This window comes from Actinia tenebrosa, unplaced genomic scaffold (assembly GCF_029948245.1).
Source record: "Actinia tenebrosa isolate PJP-AT-01 unplaced genomic scaffold, QUT_ActTen_1.0 PGA_scaffold14__42_contigs__length_11649687, whole genome shotgun sequence".
NCBI lineage: Eukaryota > Metazoa > Cnidaria > Anthozoa > Actiniaria > Actiniidae > Actinia > Actinia tenebrosa.
The window spans coordinates 4,850,793-4,875,757 of NW_028292574.1; the positions used below are offsets into that span (position 1 = coordinate 4,850,793).

Here is a 24,965-nt window from a genome sequence, read left to right on the forward strand (position 1 = left end):
CTTCTGTCCGTCTGTCCGTCTGTCCGTCTGTCCGTCTGTCCATCAGTCCATCTGTCCGTCTGTCCGTCTGTCCGTCTGTCCGTCTGTCCGTCTGTCCGTCTGTCCGTCTGTCCGTCTGTCCGTCTGTCCGTCTGTCCGTCTGTCCGTCTGTCCGTCTGTCCTTCTGTCCTTCTGTCCGTCTGTCCGTCTGTCCGTCTGTCCTTCTGTCCTTCTGTCCGTCTGTCCGTCTGTCCGTCTGTCCGTCTGTCCGTCTGTCCGTCTGTCCGTCTGTCCGTCTGTCCATCAGTCCCTCTGTCCGTCTGTCCGTCTGTCCGTCTGTCCGTCTGTCCGTCTGTCCGTCTGTCCGTCTGTCCTTCTGTCCGTCTGTCCGTCTGTCCGTCTGTCCGTCTGTCCGTCTGTCCGTCTGTCCGTCTGTCCGTCTGTCCGTCTGTCCGTCTGTCCGTCTGTCCGTCTGTCCGTCTGTCCGTCTGTCCGTCTGTCCGTCTGTCCGTCTGTCTGTATTTCTGTCTGTATTTCTGTCTGTCCGTCCGCCAGTCTGTCGTTTCATTCATCTATGAATTCATTTTACTTACCATCTCAATCGATTATTCAACTGTTATCCGCATGTATTTGTTTCTGTCGTACTTGCTACCATACCATACAATACGTGAAGATATTACTAGCACCAGCTGTACTAACACATTATCAAATCTGTCAATCAGAACACCTTCCTGCATATGTTTGATAAATTGAGTGAATAAGTAATTGTGTTGCTAAACCAAAATTATTTGCACTTCGTAATAGGAAAATTTTATCGATTAAGTGACTTGCGCAGTTTGAAGCACCATAGATTCACGCATGCGCAGTGCATTCATTGAATTAAGGGAGTAAATTATCGAAAGACGACCAAGTATAGTTTAAGTTTTCCCATCCCTAAAATATTGCATGCATTTGCTATCGATAACACGATATTGAAATAAAGAAAGAGCACAAGAATCAAGAGTGTTCCTCGTTGTATTAGATTGTCCTGAGGGAGGGGTGGCTGGGTCATTATGGACACTAAAGCTGTACAAACAGAGATTTTATCATCTTTCTGAAACAAAGCCGGCAAATCATTGAACCCATTTTTACAACATGATTTAAATTACAACTGTTGTTTTACCTCATTTTCATTTCGGAAAGGCAACTAAAAGGTTAAGCTCGTTCTCGCCCTCGCTTCAAGGTATGTACGTATAACCTAATGTAGTTGTAATGTACTCCTTTTAAAATGCAATTTAAGGCAACATCGGGACGATATGATGATATAACTCACTCTCTCATTCTACTCACTATCGATTCCCTTGAATATGCCGTCCGCTACACGAACTGTCTCACTTGAACAACACACATGCTGCAGTTTAAGAAAAACTTCAGTCTCCGAAGAGAAATATTTATCGAATGCTTGCTATCCCAAATCCATACTAATTTCAGTTATACATGATTTATGGCTAACGACCGAAAGGTATCTTAATCATGCTATCGTTTTCAAAAATAACTAAGGTTTTCCAGGCAAAAGAAAGAGCACCCTAGCCTTATGGGAAAGGTAACCTGCGGCAAGTGTAATTAGTGTTTCAAAAGTCTTGCAGGAACTTGTTTTTACTTGTCAGTCGATAAATATACGACTTTCATAACTGGCTGCTGCTAATTTGCATAAACATTAAAAATCAATGTTTTTGGAGTGAAAGCCCTTTTAAATCATTGATCTTGTTGATTTAGATAAGGCGTGTGAGTTTCTACTTAAATTAATAAATCCTTTACAAGATGTGAGCATTTGAAGTTTTAAAAATGCACCAAAACGAGGCCACCAAGGCTTCCAGTGATACATACATACAAATCTCTCTATTTTCGTTCTTTCATAACTTCTTTGGTATGCAGTCAAAGTTCTGCAAAATTTTCTGGAAATAAATGTTAATCGAAGTATTATGATCATCCGGGTGGATGTAGTCCTGAGAAGGACTGTTTGATGTGACTGACGTTTCGACAACCTGAGCAGAAGTCATCTTCAGAGTCAAGTGAAGAATAAAAGTCAAATTTCTGGAAATAGTTTTCGTGAAGTATTTTCTCAGATAGCATTAATAGTTTCTGGTAAAAAGGCTTCATTTTCTCTAACTGAAAAAACGGAGTTATGAAAGTCGTGTATAGTACTCAGTAAATAGAATGAGGATCCAAAAAAAAACAAAAAAGATGGAAAAAAGAACAGACCTTAGCTAACAAATCCTGCTCTCCCCTCTACCCCACGCGGATTCACTTCCTTCCACTTCATATCTCATCCTATGTAGTAAATACACTGTGCAACACACTGTCTTATTACTCTTATTAGTTTGGCCTGCCCGCCACACGCATTAAACGCTCTAAAATAACCAGGTCTTGATCCACGACAGCCGCTTCCTTGAAGTCATAGAAACGATTCCTTTTGTTATTCCTTTTTCATTTGTAGTTTTAAGCAGCTGCATGGTATCTTTGATTGACAGCTGACGTACGAAAATGGAAACCAGTCTACGAAGACGAACGGCCGATAAACGGTAAGAAGGCCTGATGCGGATCTTCTAAAAATCTATATGCCTGATATCTTTTGTCTTTATCTTGTTTTAGTTCCACTGAAGTGACGTCACTACGATGCACTAAAGACAACACCCTACCCACACCTCCCCTGTCTGGTGCTTTATTGTCATCCCTTGAAACACATCTCATGCAGCCATTCAATTCCTTGAACCTTGCAATCTTTCGTATCATCTTCGGCTTCATCATGTCTTTTCTTCAATATCGAATAGTCTTCTTACAAGACGTCTTGGAGCCAAACTTCAGCTATGCAGAGATCAACTTTCATTATTGTTTTGCGCGAGGAATTCCACACGTTGGATTAGATAAACTAGTTTTCGTGATAATCATCTCCGGTATCGCCGCTTTCTGTATCGGGATTGGCTTATTCTACCGATTATCTTGTGGCATATTTCTCGTCACTTATACCTATCTCAGCTTACTAGAAAAGACTCGCTATAATAACCACTTCTATCTGTATATCTTATTAACTTCCATACTTCTAGTAACAGACTGCCACAAACGTCTCTCAGTAGATTCATGTATCTATCGCTGCACGTCACGTAATTCACATGATTCTCAAATTCCTTTCTGGCAGGTTTTTCTCTTCCGTTTTCAACTATTTGTGGTGTATTTCTATGCCGGACTCGCTAAGCTGAACTACGATTGGTTCTTTCGATTTGAGCCAATGACCATTTGGAGTGGTTTCCCTAGGTTTTCAATGTTTAGAAAGATTGCATCATTACTGCTGCCAAACGATTCTGTCCAAAAGTTTCTTGGCACGTTTTTCAGTATAGGAGGATTATCCTTTGATTTGTTCATTGGATTTTTTCTGTTGATTCCCAAATTACGGCCAGTGGGAATCTTATTCACTTTTTTCTTTCATTTGTCCAACCATTTTCTTTTCAAGATAGGGACATTTCCTTGGGTCATGATTGGCACCAATTTTATCTTTCTTGATGCAGAAACCCTTCCTAATCTTATTAAAATCATTCAAATGAGGCTGTGTTACAAGCAAAAGAGTAATAAAATCAAGAATCCCGAGCAACCAGAAACTACTCCTACCAAGAGGTCACTGCGCATGTCCAAGCCATTAAAGTGCTTTTTACTAATGTACGTTGTCATTCAAGTCCTTGTGCCGTTCCGCCATTGGCTGTATCCAGGCAACGTGAACTGGACACTGGAGGGACATCAGTTCAGTTGGAGGATGATGTTGAACGAGGAGAATGTGATCATGAGAATAAACATCATCGGAGAGGGAAAGCAAGATGTTTTTGAGTAAGTTTACCGCATCTTTTTTTCTTATTATAGAACTATTTTCATTTCAAAAAAACCTTCAAATCTGATCGATACCCTGAACGACCTCAGGTTAAAGTACCCGGAGAAATACCCTCGAATCTGTCAAGCGAGAGACTTATTCAACAATTCCTACTCACATATGATTAAAACTCCAGTAATCGAACGCGAAACCTGGCCCCAGAGGTGAGAAAGAAGTGCATTTCCTCTAGCTATGTTATACGATAAAATGAATGATCAACTATTCTTATTCTTTGCAGTCCCTACCAAATGCGCATCACAGTTCGTCAGATTAAGAGAATGTTGACTGATCCTGAACTCGTGGTACAATTAGTACGTCATATCAAGCAAAACTACGTCAAACCACGTGATCATAATGACGTAGCCATCAAAGTAGACATGTGGAAAATGCTTAACGGCAGGTGAGTTGCAATTGGCAGTTGTTACGTGTCACGCGTTATGTGACGCTTTCGCGTGTCAAGCCTGTAACGTAACGATTTCAATCCGACGACCAATAGGCTCAAATGACGGGCAAACATCATCCATTCCTCATAATCATTATTCATGCATCTCACACTTTACTTTGTACTGATATTTCAGACCATATCAGCGGTATATCGACAGCGATGTTGATTTGACAGCTGTCAATCAAGATTCCTTTAGCTATCATTGGCTGGTACCTCAAATGTCAGATGACTCTCTTAATTTTACTGCGATTGAGAAGATCCGAAAGCGATGGTCAGGCAGAGGCTATGACGTGTCATTCTTCATGGAATCTCCTCAGCGAGTCTACCAGACATTTTTGAATCCTGATTATTGTTTTGATGTGCGTTTATTTTCACTTAACACACAAATTGAAGTCACTATTAGGACAAGAAAGCTGTTACTGAAACCGGGGAAAAGCGTGATTATACCAAGTAACGCAATCCACCGTATCGCTACAATTGGTCACGCACCTTCGATTTGGTATTATGTTTTTGATTGTCATGTTTCGTTTTTCCATCAAGCTCAATTGTATATTAGTGAGGAAGGATGGAAATATCCGTATTGATACGGGTAAAGCGTGAAATGAGTAACACAATTCACATCATACAGCATAAGACGTTAATTTAGATGCGCAAATATAGGAAAAGAGGATAAAAAGAAATAATAACAAGTGATCGTAGATTGTAACTAAGGGCAGTACTTTAAATAAACTTCTTGTTTTGATGATATTGTCCGCGTCTTAATTGCTTGGTTTTCTTTCGTTTGTTTGTTTTGATTTTTATTGAGAATTATTTGTTTGTTCGTTTGTTGCTTTATTTGTTGGTTGGTTCATTTGTTTGTTCCTTTAATTTTTCGTTTGATTGGTTATTTGCCGTTGTTTTTTTTTAGGTTGTTGTGGATTGATTCATTTGTTTGTTTGTTTGAACGTTGTTTGTTTGTTTGTACGTTGTTTGTTTGTTTATACGTCGTTTGTTTGTTTATACGTCGTTTGTTTGTTTGTTTGTTTGTTTGTTTGTTTGTTAGCTGGTTGTTTTTAGCACGGATCAGGTTCATCAATCAACCTCTGACTCTGGTCATTTGCATAGATCAGGTTTATAATTACAATGTGTTAAGATTTTCGTTTTGGTTATCATATCGTGCAACAGTTATTAAGTCGTAGTGTTATTTTAGTATTTTTATTCGTTTTATTATTATATAGTTGCAGTCTTTCGTTTCAGTACTACGGTTGTTAATAGTGGTTGTAGGAAAAGAGATTAAAAAGATAAAAATTAAATAAAAAAAGAAAAGAAAAAGAAAGACAAAAATACAGACACCCAACACGCTTTCCTTCCCATGAGAATAAAAGGACAATAGACATGTTCGCCATGTTGGTTGACATAACAAAAGACGTCAAGACCAAATATTTGTCACAGTCAACCAAAATGGCGGCTATGACGTCACATGCACCCCAATAAAGAGTTATTTAAAGTCTCAGTTTGCGATCGCGCCTGCAGGTGATCATCAGTCATAACAGTACGTAAACATGTCAAGAGTTTCCGGTCGTCAGTTGGAGGCAGTCAGTTTTCTGGTTGCTGAACGAATGTCGATTACTTCGCTATTTCACTTTGGCGCACCCCTGATGACATATGGGTCTTTGTATCGTTTATCGTGTCATACTGCAGCACTGCGCATGCCCAAAAACATGTAACACAATATACCTCACCACATGCAGTTGTAACCCTGTCCTTGTGATCCTTGTGCCACTCCACCAGGTAATGACGCAGCATTAATTCGCTTGAAGAATAGAACGTAGCTCCAGATTCATCAGTTGATACGGTTAGTATGGCTGCTATTCCATGTGGGACCCTACAGATAGTCATCGCTGGAATATCCAAACATATTAAAGTCATGTCGATAAAGAGTCTTCAATCCTTCTATTTGTTTCTTAGAAAGTTGTTTAAAATACTTTTTCGCAAGATCAGAAGAAGCCTGTTTATATTTAGAGGTAATGTTCCCCGGGAAGCGTGTGAGGTCATCCACTTGTAGTGTCTGTAGAAGATCATTTGCCTCTGGTATCAGATTCTCAAAATGTCCAACGTAATCATAATAAACTAGACAAGGGTGGCAAAGTAGATCAAACTGCTTCCAGTGACGATCCATGTACTCTGGATCTGAGATTAATAGATAATCCACAAACTCTGAAAAACTCACTCCTTCGCCGGTTTTTAACGACTTGGCGTCGGGATTATGGCGGAAATGTTTGATTATTTGTCTACCGTAGAGCTTTTTAAAAAGAGTTAAATTGTAAGATTCGATAAATTTGTTTCTATAGGCTGATACCAAACGTTCAAAGGGATGACGTACAAACAAGAACTTATAGTATGTACTGAGTCGATAAACTATTTCTTCTGGCTCGTATTCATTTAAATACCGGAAGTAACCAAGACTTCTGTTGTGTACGTCTGCAGTATTAATCTGATACGGGTCAGCGGCATCACCATTCAAAACCATGAGCACGCGCTTCCAGTTTGAACAACCTACTTTTGGAATGTAACAGTAAAGAAGGCTGTGTTTGTCGTTTACGATAATATTCCGAAAAGTGTACGATGAAATCTCAAATTTAGTTGTCCCACGTGGTAGAATACTTTGGGGATCTCTGTCACGACAATACTCCATCAGACTTTTCTTGCGCTTTGCCTGAACAGGATTATCGTCCTTGGAAAAATAAAACAGAATAAGAAAGACAATAATTCGTATGGAAGGTGAAAATAATGGCATCCATGACTAAGAAATAAAGAGAAGAATAGAGGAGAATTCGGAAATTAATATAATATCAATAATAATAAAAAGTAAAATCAATCTCTCTTTCAAGTTGTTTTTTATTTTGCCGTAAGCTTATATTGAGTAAAATAAGAAAATCAGTTGTTTATCATGTTTTCTCACCTTGGTAAATTCCCTGCCAAGACTATTCACGCTTTGGAAGTCCTTGTCCATGGCACCTGCAAGAAGCAATGACAGTAATCAATGAACCGTGAGACATTATGAGAAACGATGTGTACCGTTACCACACTATTTTTCATGGTCTTCTCCCTCGGCAAATAATTCTATAAAGTCAAAGTATTGCGCATTTGCCTTGTCTATAACGATAAAGTGGAAATTCGATCTAAACAACGAGGAAAAATGATTAAAATAAAGAAATTATTAGTATAAGATCAAGTTGTTTTGACAATTGAAGTCACGGTGCACCAGCTAAAGTGGTCAGCATCAGTTTTGGGATTCAAAATTTATATGTTTGAAACAAAAACAATTGGAAATAAATTCATTTGTTGTGACTACTTCTGGCGTTTAAAATACGTAATGATTTATAGTACAAATACAGACACATGGAACTTGCTGAAGTTGAATCATATTCGTAATTTTCCAGTATAAATCCTTAGTAGATTTTGAGGCAAAAGTTAAAAAATGATTTCAAGAAAAAACAGATATTGAAAGTAAAAATGAATGGACTGGAATCATCACCTGTATCCAAAAAGTCCTCTTGGTAACCGCCATTCAGTGATTCCCAGAGCAGTAAACCGAATAAACTGAGCAGCGAAATCGCGCGGAACAAGAAAAGTTTGACCATAGTCAAAACACTCAACGGGTCACAAGACACCAACAATAATATCTGTAAAGCGGGAAATATACCGCCTCTGAGCATTAGATTTGCATGCAGTCCACACTAGGGCTTTCGTCAAATCAAGTTATTTTTCGTGTATTAGCACAAGGATAGTTTTATGAATTAACTAATGTGTACTGCATGACTTCATCGTATGAATATTTAACCCAGGAATCTCCAGCCAAGCAAAGAATGGTTTTACAAGTAAATCCTTGAAGATTCACTGATTTGTTAATCATTAGTGTCAAATTTGTTTTATGCATCATTGGCCTATAACCTCAATTTGAACCAATCATTGGATAGCATGCCATCACGTGATCGCGCACCTGCTGTCATGCGCAGTAGATTCGTATCATGTTGAGTTTGTTGATGTTTTGACTTGACATTTCCAAACATATTCACTTACTAATGGAGTAGAAGAGTGTCACTTGATACAAAAACTCTTTGATGTCAAAACATTTAGAACAGCCTCGCCTTTCTTGGAATTAAAAATTGAAAAGAAAAAAAAAGAAAGAAAGAAAGAAAAGATATGACTAGAGAGGAGTAGTAGAAATGTCGATAAAAATACAAGGAAATAACATTAAAACCATAAACTATTCAGGGCCTGCTAATTACAGTGAAAATGAAAAGCCATATCGATTTAAGATATGTTGAAAGATAAGTTGGAAGACAGTCCTCTAACAATCAATCACTCATCATTTGGAGCGGGTCGCAATTCCAGTGAGCTGCATGGCTGGCTGGCCTGATTAATTCGTTGCAGCTAATGCTTCAGACTGCATTCAGTCAAGAGCAATCATTATATATATTCATGCATGTTTGCCTTTTGTTTTGATGTTTCATGACAGTACACTCGAATAGCACGTACTAAGTACCAGCTTGGCTAAAGTTCAATTGATATCAAATAACACAGCTTTTCCTATGCCTCTGTTCGACGCTCTGCTCAGTAATGCAGCACGCATGCGCAGGAAGTGCCATGAAGCACGGAACAGTCTAAAGGGAAGTACGAGCCGTAGACCAAAAATAAGATCAGAAACAGCTAGGTATCAATTTGCATATTACCTGCAGCCATCTAAAGAACTTTCTGGAGGAAAATGGTAGTAACATTACAGAAGAGAATACTGAAGATAAAACAAGACCTCTCGATATCCCCTTTTGTCCTTTTACTGTTCGAAATTTGAATCTCCGTCGTTCCTTTTTAATAAAGCTAAATCTGTCATTGACGCAATAGCATGATAACAGATTGGATACTATATTTAGCATACTACAATAATGAATCAAAAGCTTATCAGTACCTAAAGATACGCAGTGATAAACATTACCGCGAGTAAGGGCCATGACACTAGTGCCATGAGAAATTCGGCGGTTCTCTCGATTGCCTTTCCTCCAGATAAAGTTTCATGTATGTATTTAACTCGGTTATATAAAGTGTATTAAAGGCTGCTTGCATAGATTAGCTCCGAAAACACTCACAAATGACAAGCTATTTTTCTTTGTCAAACAGATTTATTCAAAAAAGTTCAATCTGTTTGGCATGTTTGAAGAAGAAATGAAAACATAGATAATGGTTGATTTGTTTTCATCCGCTACTTCAAGACAGTTCTACCCCATTTGACAAGGATATTTAGACTACCAGCTTTGTTGAAGTATATCTTTGTCACCTTCTAAGCGTTTTGTTTATATTTTAGGGTATAATTAGTACTTCTATTAATATCAATCGAGCTTTCTTGCACGCATTTATTAGAACCTTACCCCAGTGCACAACATTTTGATCTTAAAAAATAGTTCATAAAACATAAGAGATCGGGTTTAGAGATCAGACTTAAAGTGTGCTGGTGTAGATGGGGTGGACTTTTAGCTCCGTTCAACAAGGTTCTCAGGTAAAGATAGATAGATAGATAGTTTGATAGATACATAGTTGATTTAAGTTATTTACATCGCAGCTGAACAACTATATACAAAGATAAATGATCAACGTTCAAATCATCATATTATAAGCAAGGAAGAAGGACAATCGTTCAACGTTCAAATTATCATACTATAAGCAAGGAAGAAGGACAATCGTTCAACGTTCAAATCATCATATTATAAGCAAAGAAGAAGAACAAAGGTATGTTGGTAAAGGAATCTAGTCATGTCGTGACTACGAAATATTTCGTTTTTCAAGTGCAAATCTTTTTCTGTTGACTCTTTTAACAACAACATCCATGTTGACTTTTCCAGTTCATTAGCTAATTAACTAATAAAGTGTTTGTTTGCTAAACTACTTATCTAAATCTCTTTAAAAGAAATTTTCCAAATCGGTGAACATGGGATATGTTAACTGCGTGTGACCCCCACTAAGGTTTTGTTCAAACACCGCTGTCTTTTGTTAGATATAGTTCTTTTTTCTTTTCAGCTGCGACATACAGAAACTTCCAATAATTAGCGTCAAACAATAGACGTTATTTGTTGACATGGATGCCAATTAATACAAGCTTAATACAACATATGAGATCGACCTCCCCCGTAAATAAAACACTTGATTCCTTCGTTTACATTTCGAAGACTGATCCGTGGAATACAAGACATACAATTGAACCCGTTGTGATGGGCTGTGTCCTTTGAATACTGAAAATTATCTTCAAATAGATAAAACGTCATGTTTTCTTTTGTTGTGGTAGAAGCAAGGATTTAGTGTGTATTGGTGTAGAAAGCCTCGAACAACTGACTGTACGGGAGGTCTAGGCTAATCGTTTTAACAAACTGATACAATGAAATCAATGTTTATTGAAAAAGATCTGATTGTTTACATGCATATATATGCTGGCGTAGTTAGCTGATCATCCTATTTCAAGGCTGGCCTGGTAGATCATCTCTAGGTGTCCTGGTGTGAAGTACTCGGAGGGATACGCCACAAATTACTGCTCAATTCAGTTCGTCAAACTTAAGCAAAATGTTAAAGCTTATGATTATTACTCTCATTTTCCCCACCATCGTTGGTTCAAGATTATTACTGAGACCATATGGACTAGAGTTCCCTTCTCCTTCAGGCAATAAGAATGGTATGTTGACTAACATTTTTCTTTTTTACACAGCATTGGAGCCTTTTGAGAGTTGAGGCAAAAAAGTTTCAACGGAAAAGTAAAAAATTCATCGTGATTATACTGAGAGAACGAGCTATTTTCCTTCCAAAACCATTTGTAATCAGAAACAAGAGTGTTCAGCTCGTAAAGAACGGGTCTGCATCAAGAAAGCAGCTGGACTATCTATATTCTAAACAGCAAGTTACTTTTTCTGTGCAAGATAACAAAACTTCCCATTTTCAATAATGACCATATATACTTTACGCGTTTTTACAAAGTACTTAAACAATCATTGAATGAAAATGTCCTGGGCAAGCTGAATTGGTGTATATATATATATATATAAGCTGTAACTACAAGGTTTTTTCATTCCTTTCTGTCAGGGTGCAGCTTTGGAATCCGTAACTACAAGATAGGTACAACTTGGAATCCTGAGGTGTCGCCATTTGGAGTACTTAACTGTGTACTCTGTTCCTGCATTAAGGTATTTATTTCTTCTCCGAAATATGCGTAATACTTATGCTATGCGCTTTATCGACAAGTGTCTAAGAGGTTTATCGCCATCCTGATCTGTCTTTAAACCTGACCTGTTTTTGTTACTGTAAAGTTAGAGCTTTATAGCGAAGTGCTTGCCATCGTTCGTTCGCATCGATAAAACACAAGATAAAGGAAGAATGTGTAAACATGTTCGAACCGTTTTTTTAAAAGTTCTAGTGTCTGTGCGTTTGACTTGACTTGCAAAAGAGCAGGATTTTAGTTATTAGTTCAGGGAACTAAGAAGGGGGACGGACACAGATTTATCGATCAGTTTCGTTCATATACACTCAGCATTATTTGTAGATGCAATCAAGTGTGAATAAATTATATGTTTGTTTGTTTGTTCGTTATAATAAACCGCAAGCCCCGAATGGATCTGCGTTAATTCGATTCTCTTACAAGGACCAATCGCTAGCTAGCTGTTGGTAGAGCTAATGAACTAAGATTAAAGACATCGCCACATTATGATGCCAATGATAGGCTAGCGAACAGCACTGCCTCTACAAAGTCTAACAACCGGGGTCTCTCTTGCTGATGGTTGAAGGTATATAAAGACACAGTTGCATCTTCAAGTTTGCAGATTGGAAATGGCTTTTGCTATTTTCTCCGATTCAGTAAGACAGCGTTGTTGGAAAAGACAACCATATATGGAATGAACCAAGGAAATAGCCTTTGGACCTTGTTTCATGATCGAATTGGAATTTTGAAGTTGATTTTTGTCGGGAGGGACGAGAAAAACTACTAATTACTAGCAGAACCACTCAGAAGGGAACCAAAAAACAACTCTACTCAGATGTCATAGCGGGTCCAGGGATCGAACCCATGACTGACCAACAACTGTGAGATGCAGAACATTCGCAGCACACAACACCTTTGCTTCGATCCGCGATGTTTTGGACCATGAAGTCTTTCCTCAGTAAATAGTACATGTGCAAGAAGCCCAGAATTAGGCGGACGGGTAACAGTCGGTCTCTTTTCCAGGGACGGTGTTTAACATACATTTATCATTTATTTTCTAATGAAATTTCTAACGATTAGAATAAACGCCAGATTAGAAGAGTTTTCAAAATTCAATGCGGCTCTTGGACCGGTTTATGTCGAATTTCAAGAGAAATCAGATAAAAGCAAGGTTTTTTTGCTCTCTACATCCATATTACAAAGATGTTCAGCTTGGATGAATCTTGCGAGAGAGGGGTGGTTTCCAAATAAGGATATGCTTGTGCATTGAATATCCAATGTGCACGAACAGGAATCTCCACTGGGTTTCCCATCATGCTTTATGCTCGTTCACATGTGCTATTATCAGTTATCACACCTTATCAAGCTAGTATCAAGTTTTTTGTCGCAAATGTCCAATATGACAAATTGACGGAGTTTCCAATACTTGCTGACCTTTAGACATCACGTGCAGATTAAACAACCCTCCAATCAAACTACTAACAAAGATAGATTGCATTGAAGTGTTAGAGATCATCACCTCAGTTCTCTTGTTCATACTTGTTTTTTCTTATTGCTTTCAAAGCATGCGAAAAAGCCTGGCAACTATGGTAAAGTCAGCTGCCGTAGCACGAGGAACCGCTGCCCAAAAACATCGTGTACTAACCCTGAATTTCAAAGAAACCAGTGCTGCCCTACCTGTCCTCCAGGTATGTGACTTGATTTATTGACTACTTGTCCAATGGACATGGCAGCCATGTTGGATAACATTAGCAGTTTGTAGGCATTCCTAAAGGAACGACGAAAAGAATCAAACTTACATGGCGGCCATGTTGGATGACACATATAAGGCCCAATTTACATGAAGGTAGTCAGTAGAATTGGGGCGTGTCAAAGAAATTATCATCATATTGTCATTATTGTCAGCCTCAATAGTAAACTAATAAAACATTCTTTATTATTATTATTATTATTATTATTATTATTATTATTATTATCATCACAAACAAGCAACAACACGAATGATTTTTATTGTCGTTTAGAATTCGTGGCTCTTCTTGCTCCTTCCCAGTCTTCCTCAAGTAAATCATTTTCCCGCGAAATTGGTTTGGCGCGGGTGCACTTGACTTTGATCAAGAGGTCTTTACACATATCAATATATTACCAAGGGTAAGTATACCGGCCTCTTTATTTGTCGCCCGCGCAGGGGCTGGGTGTTTTTGGGTCAGTAGACATGCATATAGATATAAAGGATAACAATATAGAAATAAAATATGAATCATTAGTGGAGTAAGAACTCTTGTCAGTAAGCTGTTCCCATTTTAAACTAGGAAACAAAAGCTATATGTACATTTCGGATTCAGATTGCTTAACCTTTAATGCTGATTAATGCTGTGAAGTCAGCTCAGAAAGGTCTGGAAGCAAAATTATGGCACAAAAAAAAAAAAAAAAACAACATTTTCTCAGAGCAATTCTCAATCTTTCTAAAATGTAGTTACCTTGGTTACTCAGTTGGTAGAAGCACCTGTCATGAAATCGGGGTGTTGTTGTGGGCTCGAGTCCGGCTCGCGGCATTTGATTTATGATATTTATTATTGTTTATTAGCTATCTATTTATATGATTTTCATAGTCTAGCACCATGAGGCAGATAGGGTAGCTACAAACCAAACAATTCAAATATCCCTAATATGTAACACTGAAATCCTTAGCAACAATCTACTCCTTGTCGTCCATAGCAACCAAAGGCCCAAGACATTGTTGTTCTATAAACAAGCGGACAAGAAACTTGGAGAACTGAATATACAGAGAAAATTTATCAATGGGACAAAAGTAAATGCAATTTAATTTGAATAACTGACTGATTGACAGAGTGACTGACTGACAGAGTGACTGACTGACAGAGTGACTGACTGACTGACAGAGTGACTGACTGACAGAGTGATTGACTGACAGAGTGACTGACTGACAGAGTGACTGACTGACAGAGTGACTGACTGACAGAGTGACTGACTGACTGACAGAGTGACTGACTGACTGACCAAGTGAATGAAGGAATGGATGGATGGATGGATGGATTCATGTTTGCTTCTACGTTACAGATTTGCCTGTTATGGAGCGACCTGAATGACCAACAAACCAAGCAGCTCACCACGAAAACCATTGATGTAGTTTTGAAATTTAAAAGGAGAAGTGAAAGTTTAAGAGGCCAGTTGGTTAGCTACGATGGATATTCTGAAGGTTTGTTCTTATCTTTTAACATACAAGGAAAACAATTAGCCAATTGATCAATTAGCGAATCATTTTGTTCATTCCTCTTAGATGCGTTCGAGTCTGTTTTACAAGCAAAGCTTGATGGTGATCTCCACATGGCAGCCCTGGCGTCGCTTAGACTTTCAAGAAATAGAAAATATCTTCATGTAACATTGTACCACAACCGCTTCACGCACACAGGTATTGGCTAGTTAACTATCATATTATCACATGCAGGCTGGCAGGCAATGGTTCTTACTTTGTAAATCTCTTATCTTCAGGAGGGAAACAGATTGTAGCCAGTGCACATTTCATCAAAGCACCTCAAAGCGGCAACGTACAAGTTTTGCACTCAATTCCTGTGACGTCACTGCAAACCGATGGGGAAATAAAAAAGATCACGTGGTCTGGATCAAATGAGCAGAATCTTAAGTGGCTGGTTAGAGGGATATTGAACATGACCTTGAAAATCAAGGCTGGTGGACAGACAGTCGAGATGACAGGAAGAATAACTATTAAGAAAACTTGCAATGGTAAGTCACGTGAGTAATTCTTCCTCACGTATTTGGCCTTGAGGCGGAATACTGATCTTATTCAATGTCGTCCTGTTTCTAGTTATTTATGCATTGATGGCTGGAAGAGACGCAACAAAACCTACGGTAACGGGATCCAGTGGTTATGTATCATTTCATTTTCAAGACAATGGACATTTGCAATACAAGGTACTGCATATATATGAGTTTGTGAAGTTACACTAGCGTGTTCGGGTTAGCTGATATTCTCGTTGCCATTCTAAAGTCGTCATCACCATTATCACTATCAGCCGCATCCGTTCCATCATCAATATCATTCATCATTCATCATCATCACTATCATCATCACCATCACCATCACCATCACCACCAACACCATCATCATCACCATCACCATCATCATCAACACCATCATCATCACCATCTCGATCATCATCATCATCACCATCATCATCAACACCATCATCATCACCATCTCGATCATCATCATCATCACCATCATCATCAACATCACCATCATCATCATCATCACAATCATCATCACCATCATCATCATCATCAACATCCCACCAACACAATCATCATCACCATCATCACCATCACTATTACCATCACCATCATCATCACCATCACCATCACCAACACCATCATCATCACCATCACGATCATCATCACCATCAATTATCACCATCATCATCATCATCACCATCAATCATCATCATCACCATCAATCATCATCATCACCATCACGATCACGATCATCATCAACATCATCACTATCATCATCACCATCACTATTACCATCACCATCATCACTATCACGATCATCATCACGATCATCACTATCATTATCATCATCATCACCATCATCATCACCATCATCATCATCATCACCATCAATCATCATTATCACCATCACCATCATGATCATCATCACCTCTCCCTGTCACCTTTATCTGGATCGAACTCATATTTTCCCCTCGTATTTAGCTTTCCATTTCTGGACTGATGCAGCACGTCATCGAGATAACCTTGGAAATGAGTCGAAAAAGACTGGTCAAGAAATTGTCACGTTCTATTTCATCTGACGAACATTCACGCGTACAGGTACATCGGGAAACTAGAATACTTTCCATCAGAATTATCTTCTATAGTTTTTCTAGTGTTATTAACGCCTGTATCTTTCAACATGAAGATAGAAGATACTTGGGAGAGACCTTCTGCTGCTGAAATAAGTTTGTTGTTCAGCGGTGGAATCAGTGTCAACGTACGCACGGCGCTGTATCGCAATGGAGAATTGAGGGGTCACGTGAAACAACTACCATATGGAGGTCATCATGCTTCCTTTGAAGGTCAGTCAAACAGACAGACAGACAGACAGACAGACAGTAAGACAGACAGACAGACAGACATCATCGCAGTCATATACACCATCATTTCCAATGAATACATGCTTTATATTGTCAGCATAACATCAAAATAAACGATGATCATTCTTCGTATATTACTTTGTTTGTTCAGATTCGCCGTTTCTCTTGTCTGGAAATGAAGTCATTCCCAGTACTCGGACAGGAGCGTCTGGGTTGGCCTGGTTATCACTAGACCGTCACTGTTCACTCCACTATAACGTCCTGTTAAAAGGATTGAATCGAGGACAAAGCAATGTCATCACCGCTGACCTGGAGGGCTTTGCATTTTTTGGCGAGCAACCGCTGGAATATAAAAAGGAGAGACTTACGCTCCGTTCATTCACGGGAACGATGGTGGGTAAAACTGTTATATTCCTTTTATCCTGATTTCCTTTTTTTAAAGCATCCAGTGTCTTTGTAGGGATCTCTGGACCGAGTGAAAACAGAAAAGTCGAATGGAACTAGAATTTATCGTTTTTGTTCTTATTTTTTAGATCTCAGGCGTGGTGCGAGATTTGGATGACGAATTTCTGTCCAACATGTTTCGTGGTCGTGTCTACCTTCAAATTAGCAGCAACGACAGTCCACGTGGTGAGCTGCGAGGTCAGGTCCAGTTCAATGACGGTCCTTGTAGACCACCTATAACTGGTATGACCGGTCAAGTGTGTATATCCGAGGGACAGACGTACTTTAATGGAGAGGCCTGGACACCAGAATATGATCAAAAGTGTACCACATGTTCTTGTAAGGTAATGCGCATGTGCAACACATAAAGCCGGACGCAGTTCGGTATATATAAAACGAGCACGCATGTCTCTGTACTGTGATATAAAGCGCATGTCTCTGTACTGTGATATAAACACGCTGGGGGCTGTAGAGCACTAGAGAAGCAAGCTTAGAAACATACACGAGGTGTAGCCAAGCATTTCTCTTGCTTTTATTCAATATTTTAAAGCGATTTTGCGTAAGCGTTTTATCTCTGCATCTGTCCTCTGATATAAACATATAGCCAGCCAAACAGCGCGAGCGTTATATCTCCAATATTCTATACATGCTGACTGACTGATAAACTTTTCCCAGGACTCAAAAGTCATCTGTTTTCCAATTGTCTGTACGCCACAAAACTGCAGTGAAGCTCTTGTAGTTTTGCCAGACAAATGTTGTCCCGTCTGCCCAGGTCAGTACGAAATCTTCACAAATATTACGACTCTATTGCTACTTTATTACTTCGCAAAGCCGTTACTGCAGAAACGCCAAAGGCACGGTCAGCTGCAGCTGCAGCCTTATATAAATGTTCAATAACATTTTTAGCAACCAATCACTTTCTGATTTACTGAGCTGATTATTCCCTTCTAGTGATGGAAAGTCAACTGATCCGAACGTACGCGGGAGTTAACCCACCAAAGATAAAGGGATGTTTCGTTGACCAAGGAAGCAAGTTCTACCCCAGTGGCTCTGTATGGCATCCATATGTCGAACCGTTTGGCTACATGAAGTGTGTTGTTTGTACTTGTCTGGTGAGTTCTTCTTGTCTTGTGTGAATGTCAGTGTGTTGCAGGTTTGGTGGTAGAGTGTGAGCAAGTCAACCTCTTTTCTGAAAAAGGGTGTGATTCGACAACTAACTGACTTTTGTTGACTGTAATTATTGTGCTTTTTTTTTGTAGGCCAGTAGTAATGAGATAAGCTGTAGCAAGGTTCAATGTGCACAACCAAAATGCAAAAACCCAGTCAAGAAACACCAAGCAGACTGCTGTGCAAGGTGTCCAGGTAAAATAAGTGGCACATTGCGCGCAACTCTAAAATACTGTACCATATTCAAGGGCAGATCCAGTTGGGGGGGGGGGCAAAGGGTGGCTGAAGCCCCCCTTCAGCAGAAAAAAATAATAATGAAGAATTAGATGCTTTCTTTATTGTTTTATCCGTTGTATTGACGGAAGAAACGCAATTAGCCCCCCCCCCCCCCAAAAAACATTTTGGTTTGATCTGCTCTTGATACTGAACCATAAGAAAGAAGCTAATTTTTTCCAACATTTAATAAATACATGATCGCTTAGTTTTTCGATCTAACTTTTCTTGTAACCATTGACTGATTTGAAATTTTTTTCTAGATTCTGTAATAAGCAGTAAATCTGCGGCGCAGTCTAAAGGTAAGTTAATAGCCCAGTTTAATCGACTGTTCATTATGGCTTATCAAGCTCTAATAATGTTTCAATTGTCCACTAGTGTGTCAGTTTGGTCAAATTACTTACCCTGAAGGAGCAAGATGGTCACCATACATGCCACCCTTTGGTCTCATTAAATGCGTCACATGTCAATGTCAGGTAAGCCAGTGCAATCACACTCTGTTTTAATTCTTGATCAATGCCTCCATCCACAAGAACTGCAGTTGATGCCTCCACAACATCCAGATTGTACCTTGTGGGACAAGAGAAAATTCTTTTCGATGACTTATGCTGATGGGGTTCCTTTCGCGCCAAAACTCGCGCGCTCATCACTGATACCAATATTAATGAAGCCAGTACTAATTTAGGCGTCTATTTGTGTTGTTTAGAATAGTAAAGTGAGCTGTATTACTGTTAAGTGTCCCGACAACTACTGCAAGAGTACTTTTAGTGGAATGGCGAGCAAAAGTTGCTGTGTGCCATGTAATGGTCGAACACGTTAAAAAATTAGACTCTGGGATACCCGTATCCAACACTGGATGAGAAAGACAGGATCCCAGGAAATAACATATGATTGACGTCAAAGGCACAGTTAGCTCAGTTAAAAATTTGCGGTCGCGTTTTATGACGACGTTAACACAGCTAACGAAAATATTCCAAATTAAATTGTTAGAATAAGCCAACCATAATAACTGTAGAGAAACGATCGCCAAAATTAAAGAGAATAGGAAGAAACGACGCAATAACAAATAATCCCTAAAGACAACCTTAAAATTCTTTGACCATGTCAAAATCACAGACAGGAATACACGGTTATTATATCTTAGTTACTCTATGATAACCATGGTAATTATGTTATGTATGCTCATGACAAGGATCTTCGATATGTAAGACTGCAAACATTTAGATGTCTTCAACTGAATATTAAATGAATAATTATAATACATTGGTTGTCCTTTAATGAGTTTATTCATTCATTCATTCATTTAGTTCTATATTTTAACAGGGACATCCAAGGACTAGTTTAAATAGAGTCCTGTGGTTTATGCCTGGCAATGGCCACAACTGGGCAGGACACAGGTATAATCCGGGGAAAAACTCATCAACTCAATTTTTATAATGAATGAGGTTGGTTCAAACGCCCTACTGATCAACTGATCCTGCTTCGGTCCCCTTGACATACTTTATATTATAGTTTAATAGGAGACTAATGTACACGTTTAATGGGATAAATTTATTGTATTGTTAGGAAGGTGGTTTGATGTATAATTCTTTTTTGTATAATACATTTTTTTCTGTTAGATATTTGAAATAATGTTGCACACCATAATTTTAATGGTATTCTAGGCTTCTGGATATTCTATTGATTTGTTTAGGATTTGTCAAGCTAAAAGCACATATCATTCAGTAAATAAAATCAGTATCTAAGGCTAGTTCCCAGCCAGATGCACACAAAAATGATGTCAAAATGTAATGTAAGTTTGGTGTCACATATGTTGAATATGATGTCATATGTGAATATATAGAGTCTGAATACACAAATTATACTTCAATCATGTCTTGTTATCAATGGATAGATGGATCGTTTAGCTTGTCCTGGTTGTTGGTCTCCTTTTCTGACCTGATTAAGATTGTTCTACTTTAGTGCTACTGTCAGCAGAGTCTGTGATCGAAATAAAAACAAAGTTACCTCCCTCGTATATGAAAAAGTTGCAATAATCTGAACTTCCTTTCAAGGATATACTATAGCTACTAGCTGGATGCTAGATGTAGTTTGTGGATCTTTATTTAGCTTACTTCTCAGCTGTGTATAAATGAATTGTTTCTAGATATAGTCCATGATATAATATGAGGTTTATTTTTTATTTTACTAAACATAGATATGTGTTATAGTTGTTATTCAACAGTTAAAGGAAAGGACACTTTAAGGCACTAATTATCACCTTTTATGATGATTACAGTCAAACACCTCAAGCGTGAACATGTAGAGGTCATTAAAGACTTTATTTTTGGATTCTTGATTTCATTGTTCGATTCGAACATTCATTATTGATAACAAATCTTCAATATTCAAAAAATAACAATAATTTGAAAATTTGATTAACTTGGCTTGTAGGCTCTTGTTTATAGCGCAAACAGAAGGTAAGTCATTAATATTACATATTCCTTGCACAAAAAGTTGTTTTTGCATTTCAGTTGCATATATGCTTGGCTTTGTATATGCCTGGCTTTTCAATAATTTCGTTTTCAATAATGAACGTTTGAATTGAATAATAAAATCAAGAATCCAAAAATAAAGTCATTAATGACCTCTACGTGTTTACGCTTGAGGTAGTTTGACTGTAATTTTGATTTGATTCTTTTAAAATGAAAAATTATCCGATAAGATCTCTCTCTAACAAAGCATTTTATTACCTTTGCTATCCTACAATATGATGAGACTTTCCAAACATTATTTGTTATTACTTTAATAATATCTATCTACTAAGGCTGGTATCTCACCCCAGTGTGGAATACAAAATGGGAATGGGAACATTAAAACAATGAACTTCATGACAAATGCCTTCATCAAATTTTTAGGTGGCAAGACAATTATTGAAAAGAATAATTCTAGACTAAGAAAAATTAAAATTAAAATACTTATGACATAAGAACTTTATATCAATAGTAAATCTTTAATATCTCAAAATCAATGGAAACCCCTTAGAAACTTAATTTTAAGATTGTACGTCCTATTAAGAATCATTGCAAGCAGAGGTGCCATTACTTTAGACTTGTGTCTATGATTATCAATGCTCAAGATAGTCTGCTACATCTCTTGTTACCTGTACTTAGCTTAGCCTTGCTTAGTGTCATTTCAGACGAGGATATGAATTACTTTTATTTAATATCATATATATTCTCAGTAGAAATGACTAACTGTAATCAAGGGAGAATGACCTTGATATGGCAAACATATGATATCACTAGATCCCTTATTCTCAGCTGATCCTATCATCATCCTTTCTACATGGATGTCTTCAGAATAACAATGGTCTATATATAGATATGATACAATTGATTTAAGATTTAATAACATTGCCTGAATCTTCTTTGCCTCTGTACTTCTTCTTTCCAAAGGTAAATGGAAGGTACCTGTACTTGATCATATGCTGAAAAACATTGCAAAGTAAACAATTCAGTATCTATATATATTATTATATATATAATAAGAGGGGATATATATATTTAGTAAAAATATGCAGGTGATTATAGAAAATCTCGCGTGCTGACTGGTCAAGAAACTCACTGTCACTATCATACGATAATCACCTCAAGCAAAAATCCATTATGGCGGCCAGCCGCTTTGTTGCTGTTACCGGAAAAAAATGCCTTTTATCTTCTTTTTCCCCCCTTTTTTTTGAAAGAATCACCTGTGTATTTATACTAAAACAATTATTTGCCTCAGCCTCAGTGATTATCGGGGAATATTTTCCTCGCTGCTTGAAGACTTGCATCTCAGTAAATATTCCCCGATAATCATTTCGCCTTCGGCAAATAATTGTTAAAAAAATATATATATACTAAAAGGGGATTTAACTATCACAATGTCAGGTCATATACCTTAATTTGTCTCTTCATTGTAAGAATAAAAAGTATGATGAAGTACATGACGAGAATAGGCCAGAAGACTGGGATGTTGAGGAATTCAAAGAACGTACAGCATAATGCTATGACAATCCCTCTTGTTGCACCATACCTATGACAAACAATTAAATATATCATCATTACTAACATGATAAGAAAAACAATCCATGTGAAGGAGTCTGAATATAAGTTACCAGAATTTAAACTCAGGTAGTCTCCTTATGAATGGCCTGAATTCTTCATCAGCTTTTGTCGGTAGACCAGGACCATCCTCATCATATTCTAGTAAAGAACATTTAATAAGGTTTAGAAATACAATACTGTTACATGCTGGGATTAGTACAGTAATACAACAAGGATTATAGTCTATTGCAGTAGTATCATGATATAATATTTCCTGATTGGGCTACATCAGTGAGTTGAGTTTGTGTGATGCGTTGCTCAGTCTCCTTCTTTATGATTTTTTTTTCTGTATCTCTCTGGTTTTTTTCTCTCTCCATAAAAATCAACATATGTGTTCACTATTGTGTAAATAGTACATGAAGGGCTGTGTTGGTTGTAAAATATAATTAGTTCTGTCAAACTGAAGAATATTAAAGAGGCTGAATCAACCCTACTTCTCACCTAGGTCTTCCAATGCTGGGTCTATTCTTGGTGATAAAAAAGCAATTAACAAATTTAAATGGTAAATACCAAGTGCGTATGTAATAATATACCAGCCCTGAAAACAAAGTATCAAAAAAGGATAAGCACAGGCCTTATAATTATTTATTATAATCTCAGTATCATTCCACCCCCTCCTCTCCCCCTATCATCCTCAACCTATCTCATATCTCTCCCAAAATAACTTAAACACAACAAAGATTCATGCTTACCTGAAGTAAAAATACTCTAACAAGATAAACTAACAAAAGAACAAATGTGGCAATCCATCGTGAGGCTAAGTGAGGGGTTATATCATCAAGGAATTTCTGATATTTCTAAATAGGTAAATAAAATAAGTGTTAACCTTTAGAGGCCAATATGGTAATATATTACACCTTGGAATGGGCCTACCTGTAGCAGTTCCCACCCTATCAAGTATATACATGTATAGAAAATAAAGTCTCATATCATGTGGTTGTACCTGTGAAATAGTAGTAAAAAACCTATTTACTACACCAGGGGCCTACTTGTAGCAGTTCCCACCCTATCAAGTATATACATGTATAGAAAATAAAGTCTCATATCATGTAGTTGTACCTGTGAAATAGTAGTAAAAAACCTATTTACTACACCAGGTTGAGATGATGTGACTTCGTCTGTTGAATCCATGCTTTGTCTAAGTAAAAATTAATGTTAATATAATCATGTTTGGTATACAATGGTGCAGATTAACAAGACTGCCAAAATAATCTATTTTGACTTGACATAGATGACAAGTTTTGCTACAGCACTTTTTTTCATCACTGTGTAGTTCACACTTGGGGTTGTTGATTCAATTCCCAGCTGAGTTGCAAATGTGAATTGTTTGCTTGATGTGTTGTTCTCTACCTTTTCACAATGGCTTTTCTCAGGGTTCACATATGAGTTCAGTGTTTTAAATAATAAATGTAGTGGTAGTGAGTGTGGGGCAGAGAGCTCCTTAAAGGGAGTAATGGTCGTATACATATATAAACAGAAAATTCTGCATCTACAACATATACATGTCTACTCATTCAGTCAGTAGCTTGGGATACGAGTTCTATGATTTATCATAATATTAATGCTAGACATCAAGATGTTGACAGCTGACCCCTTGACAACAATACTCTACAACAACCCTTATACTCATGTAACAAATTAGTTGAATATTCATATATTCTAATAAAGTACAGATCACAAGATATTTTATCAACGTTTAGGCCGAATAATATGAAAAAGTGATTGATCAACGAATTCATTAACGGATTCATTAATCTTGCTACATGTTTGGCATTTTTAAGATTATTATTTGTAACCCTTATATTTATTCTTAAATTTTGATTTTATGACAAATTTGGACGGACTAATTTCTAATGTTTATATATACACGGAGTAACGAGTTATTATTCAAGAAACTTGTTGGTAAAGTTAAGAAAATGGCAGAATATTGAAGTTTAACGGTGATTATGCTCATCATCATTGCACCTTGTTTACACGCCATACAGCTAAACAAAACAACCATTACACACTATCTTTAACACATAAAACTCGTAAATGATAAAATATCTAGTAGTCTAGCTATTTACCTGGTTTTCTTGGGTTATTTTGGATGGTTTTTGAAGGGTTTTTAGTGACGTTCACCGGCTTTCGTGTTTCCTCTCGCCACGTCACTAAGTCAGCGGATTAACAACAAGAGACATGTGCAGTATGCTAAAATACACAGGTAGCCCAGTCAGACATGTTTGATTTGTCGGATGGGGGGGGGGGGGGGGGGGGGGTGTAATAGTTAATTGAGAATTTACGGTATACT

At 37.7% G+C, this 24,965-nt stretch overlaps 4 protein-coding genes across 6 annotated transcripts; 2 read left to right on the forward strand and 2 right to left on the reverse strand.

Moving 5' to 3' along the window:
* Positions 1-1,143: 1,143 nt before the first annotated feature.
* On the forward strand, positions 1,144-5,061 carry LOC116302643 (vitamin K-dependent gamma-carboxylase-like). Its single transcript, XM_031711985.1, has 5 exons — positions 1,144-1,201; positions 2,456-2,540; positions 2,611-3,834; positions 4,113-4,274; positions 4,453-5,061. Exons 2-5 carry the CDS (start codon positions 2,503-2,505, stop codon positions 4,901-4,903), a joined length of 1,875 nt encoding a protein of 624 aa, XP_031567845.1. The 5' UTR covers positions 1,144-1,201; positions 2,456-2,502; the 3' UTR covers positions 4,904-5,061.
* Positions 5,062-5,243: 182 nt separating this feature from the next.
* LOC116302659 (carbohydrate sulfotransferase 11-like) lies at positions 5,244-8,059 on the reverse strand. 2 transcript variants are annotated; one of them, XM_089029559.1, is made up of 2 exons: positions 7,841-8,059; positions 5,244-7,071 (listed from the first exon to the last, which is right to left on the reverse strand). In XM_089029559.1, the coding sequence occupies exons 1-2, from the start codon at positions 8,015-8,017 to the stop codon at positions 6,184-6,186; spliced, it is 1,065 nt and encodes a 354-aa protein (XP_088885685.1). In that variant the 5' UTR covers positions 8,018-8,059; the 3' UTR covers positions 5,244-6,183. The 2 variants fall into 2 exon arrangements, with proteins under 2 accessions (XP_088885685.1, XP_031567863.2); XM_031712003.2 differs by lacking the exon at positions 7,841-8,059 and adding an exon at positions 7,261-7,313 and having other exon boundaries at positions 5,244-7,032.
* A 1,684-nt stretch (positions 8,060-9,743) lies between these two features.
* On the forward strand, positions 9,744-19,781 carry LOC116302657 (chordin). Its single transcript, XM_089030040.1, has 20 exons — positions 9,744-10,082; positions 10,371-11,016; positions 11,421-11,521; positions 13,097-13,220; positions 13,554-13,680; positions 14,248-14,341; positions 14,611-14,749; positions 14,831-14,962; positions 15,043-15,294; positions 15,377-15,483; positions 16,285-16,401; positions 16,490-16,646; positions 16,816-17,057; positions 17,198-17,452; positions 17,784-17,880; positions 18,060-18,220; positions 18,368-18,470; positions 18,812-18,850; positions 18,927-19,024; positions 19,255-19,781. The coding sequence occupies exons 2-20, from the start codon at positions 10,908-10,910 to the stop codon at positions 19,366-19,368; spliced, it is 2,568 nt and encodes an 855-aa protein (XP_088886166.1). The 5' UTR covers positions 9,744-10,082; positions 10,371-10,907; the 3' UTR covers positions 19,369-19,781.
* Positions 19,782-19,811: 30 nt separating this feature from the next.
* LOC116302658 (protein RER1) lies at positions 19,812-24,836 on the reverse strand. 2 transcript variants are annotated; one of them, XM_031712002.2, is made up of 8 exons: positions 24,742-24,836; positions 23,735-23,813; positions 23,368-23,472; positions 23,117-23,213; positions 22,687-22,774; positions 22,469-22,604; positions 21,948-22,017; positions 19,812-20,528 (listed from the first exon to the last, which is right to left on the reverse strand). In XM_031712002.2, exons 2-8 carry the CDS (start codon positions 23,804-23,806, stop codon positions 20,491-20,493), a joined length of 606 nt encoding a protein of 201 aa, XP_031567862.2. In that variant the 5' UTR covers positions 23,807-23,813; positions 24,742-24,836; the 3' UTR covers positions 19,812-20,490. The 2 variants fall into 2 exon arrangements, with proteins under 2 accessions (XP_031567862.2, XP_088886124.1); XM_089029998.1 differs by lacking the exon at positions 19,812-20,528 and having other exon boundaries at positions 21,254-22,017.
* Positions 24,837-24,965: the final 129 nt, after the last annotated feature.

Bases quoted from the DNA above. Each gene is read 5' to 3' on its own strand.
- LOC116302657 (XM_089030040.1), top strand. From the start codon at position 10,908: ATGTTAAAGCTTATGATTATTACTCTCATTTTCCCCACCATCGTTGGT. The intron at 14,963-15,042 runs GTATTGGCTAGT...TCTTATCTTCAG, and splicing joins CAACCGCTTCACGCACACAG to GAGGGAAACAGATTGTAGCC. The intron at 16,647-16,815 runs GTCAGTCAAACA...TTGTTTGTTCAG, and splicing joins TCATCATGCTTCCTTTGAAG to ATTCGCCGTTTCTCTTGTCT.
- LOC116302643 (XM_031711985.1), top strand. From the start codon at position 2,503: ATGGAAACCAGTCTACGAAGACGAACGGCCGATAAACG. The intron at 2,541-2,610 runs GTAAGAAGGCCT...ATCTTGTTTTAG, and splicing joins AGACGAACGGCCGATAAACG to TTCCACTGAAGTGACGTCAC. The intron at 3,835-4,112 runs GTAAGTTTACCG...TATTCTTTGCAG, and splicing joins GGAAAGCAAGATGTTTTTGA to TCCCTACCAAATGCGCATCA.
- LOC116302659 (XM_089029559.1), bottom strand. From the start codon at position 8,017: ATGCTCAGAGGCGGTATATTTCCCGCTTTACAGATATTATTGTTGGTG. The intron at 7,072-7,840 runs ACAGGTGATGAT...TCACCTTCCATA, and splicing joins ACCAAGAGGACTTTTTGGAT to CGAATTATTGTCTTTCTTAT.
- LOC116302658 (XM_031712002.2), bottom strand. From the start codon at position 23,806: ATGGATTCAACAGACGAAGTCACATCATCTCAACCTGGTGTAGTAAAT. The intron at 22,605-22,686 runs GTAACTTATATT...TGTTTGTCATAG, and splicing joins CTACCTGAGTTTAAATTCTG to GTATGGTGCAACAAGAGGGA. The intron at 20,529-21,947 runs GCAATGTTATTA...TTTCGATCACAG, and splicing joins CAGAGGCAAAGAAGATTCAG to ACTCTGCTGACAGTAGCACT.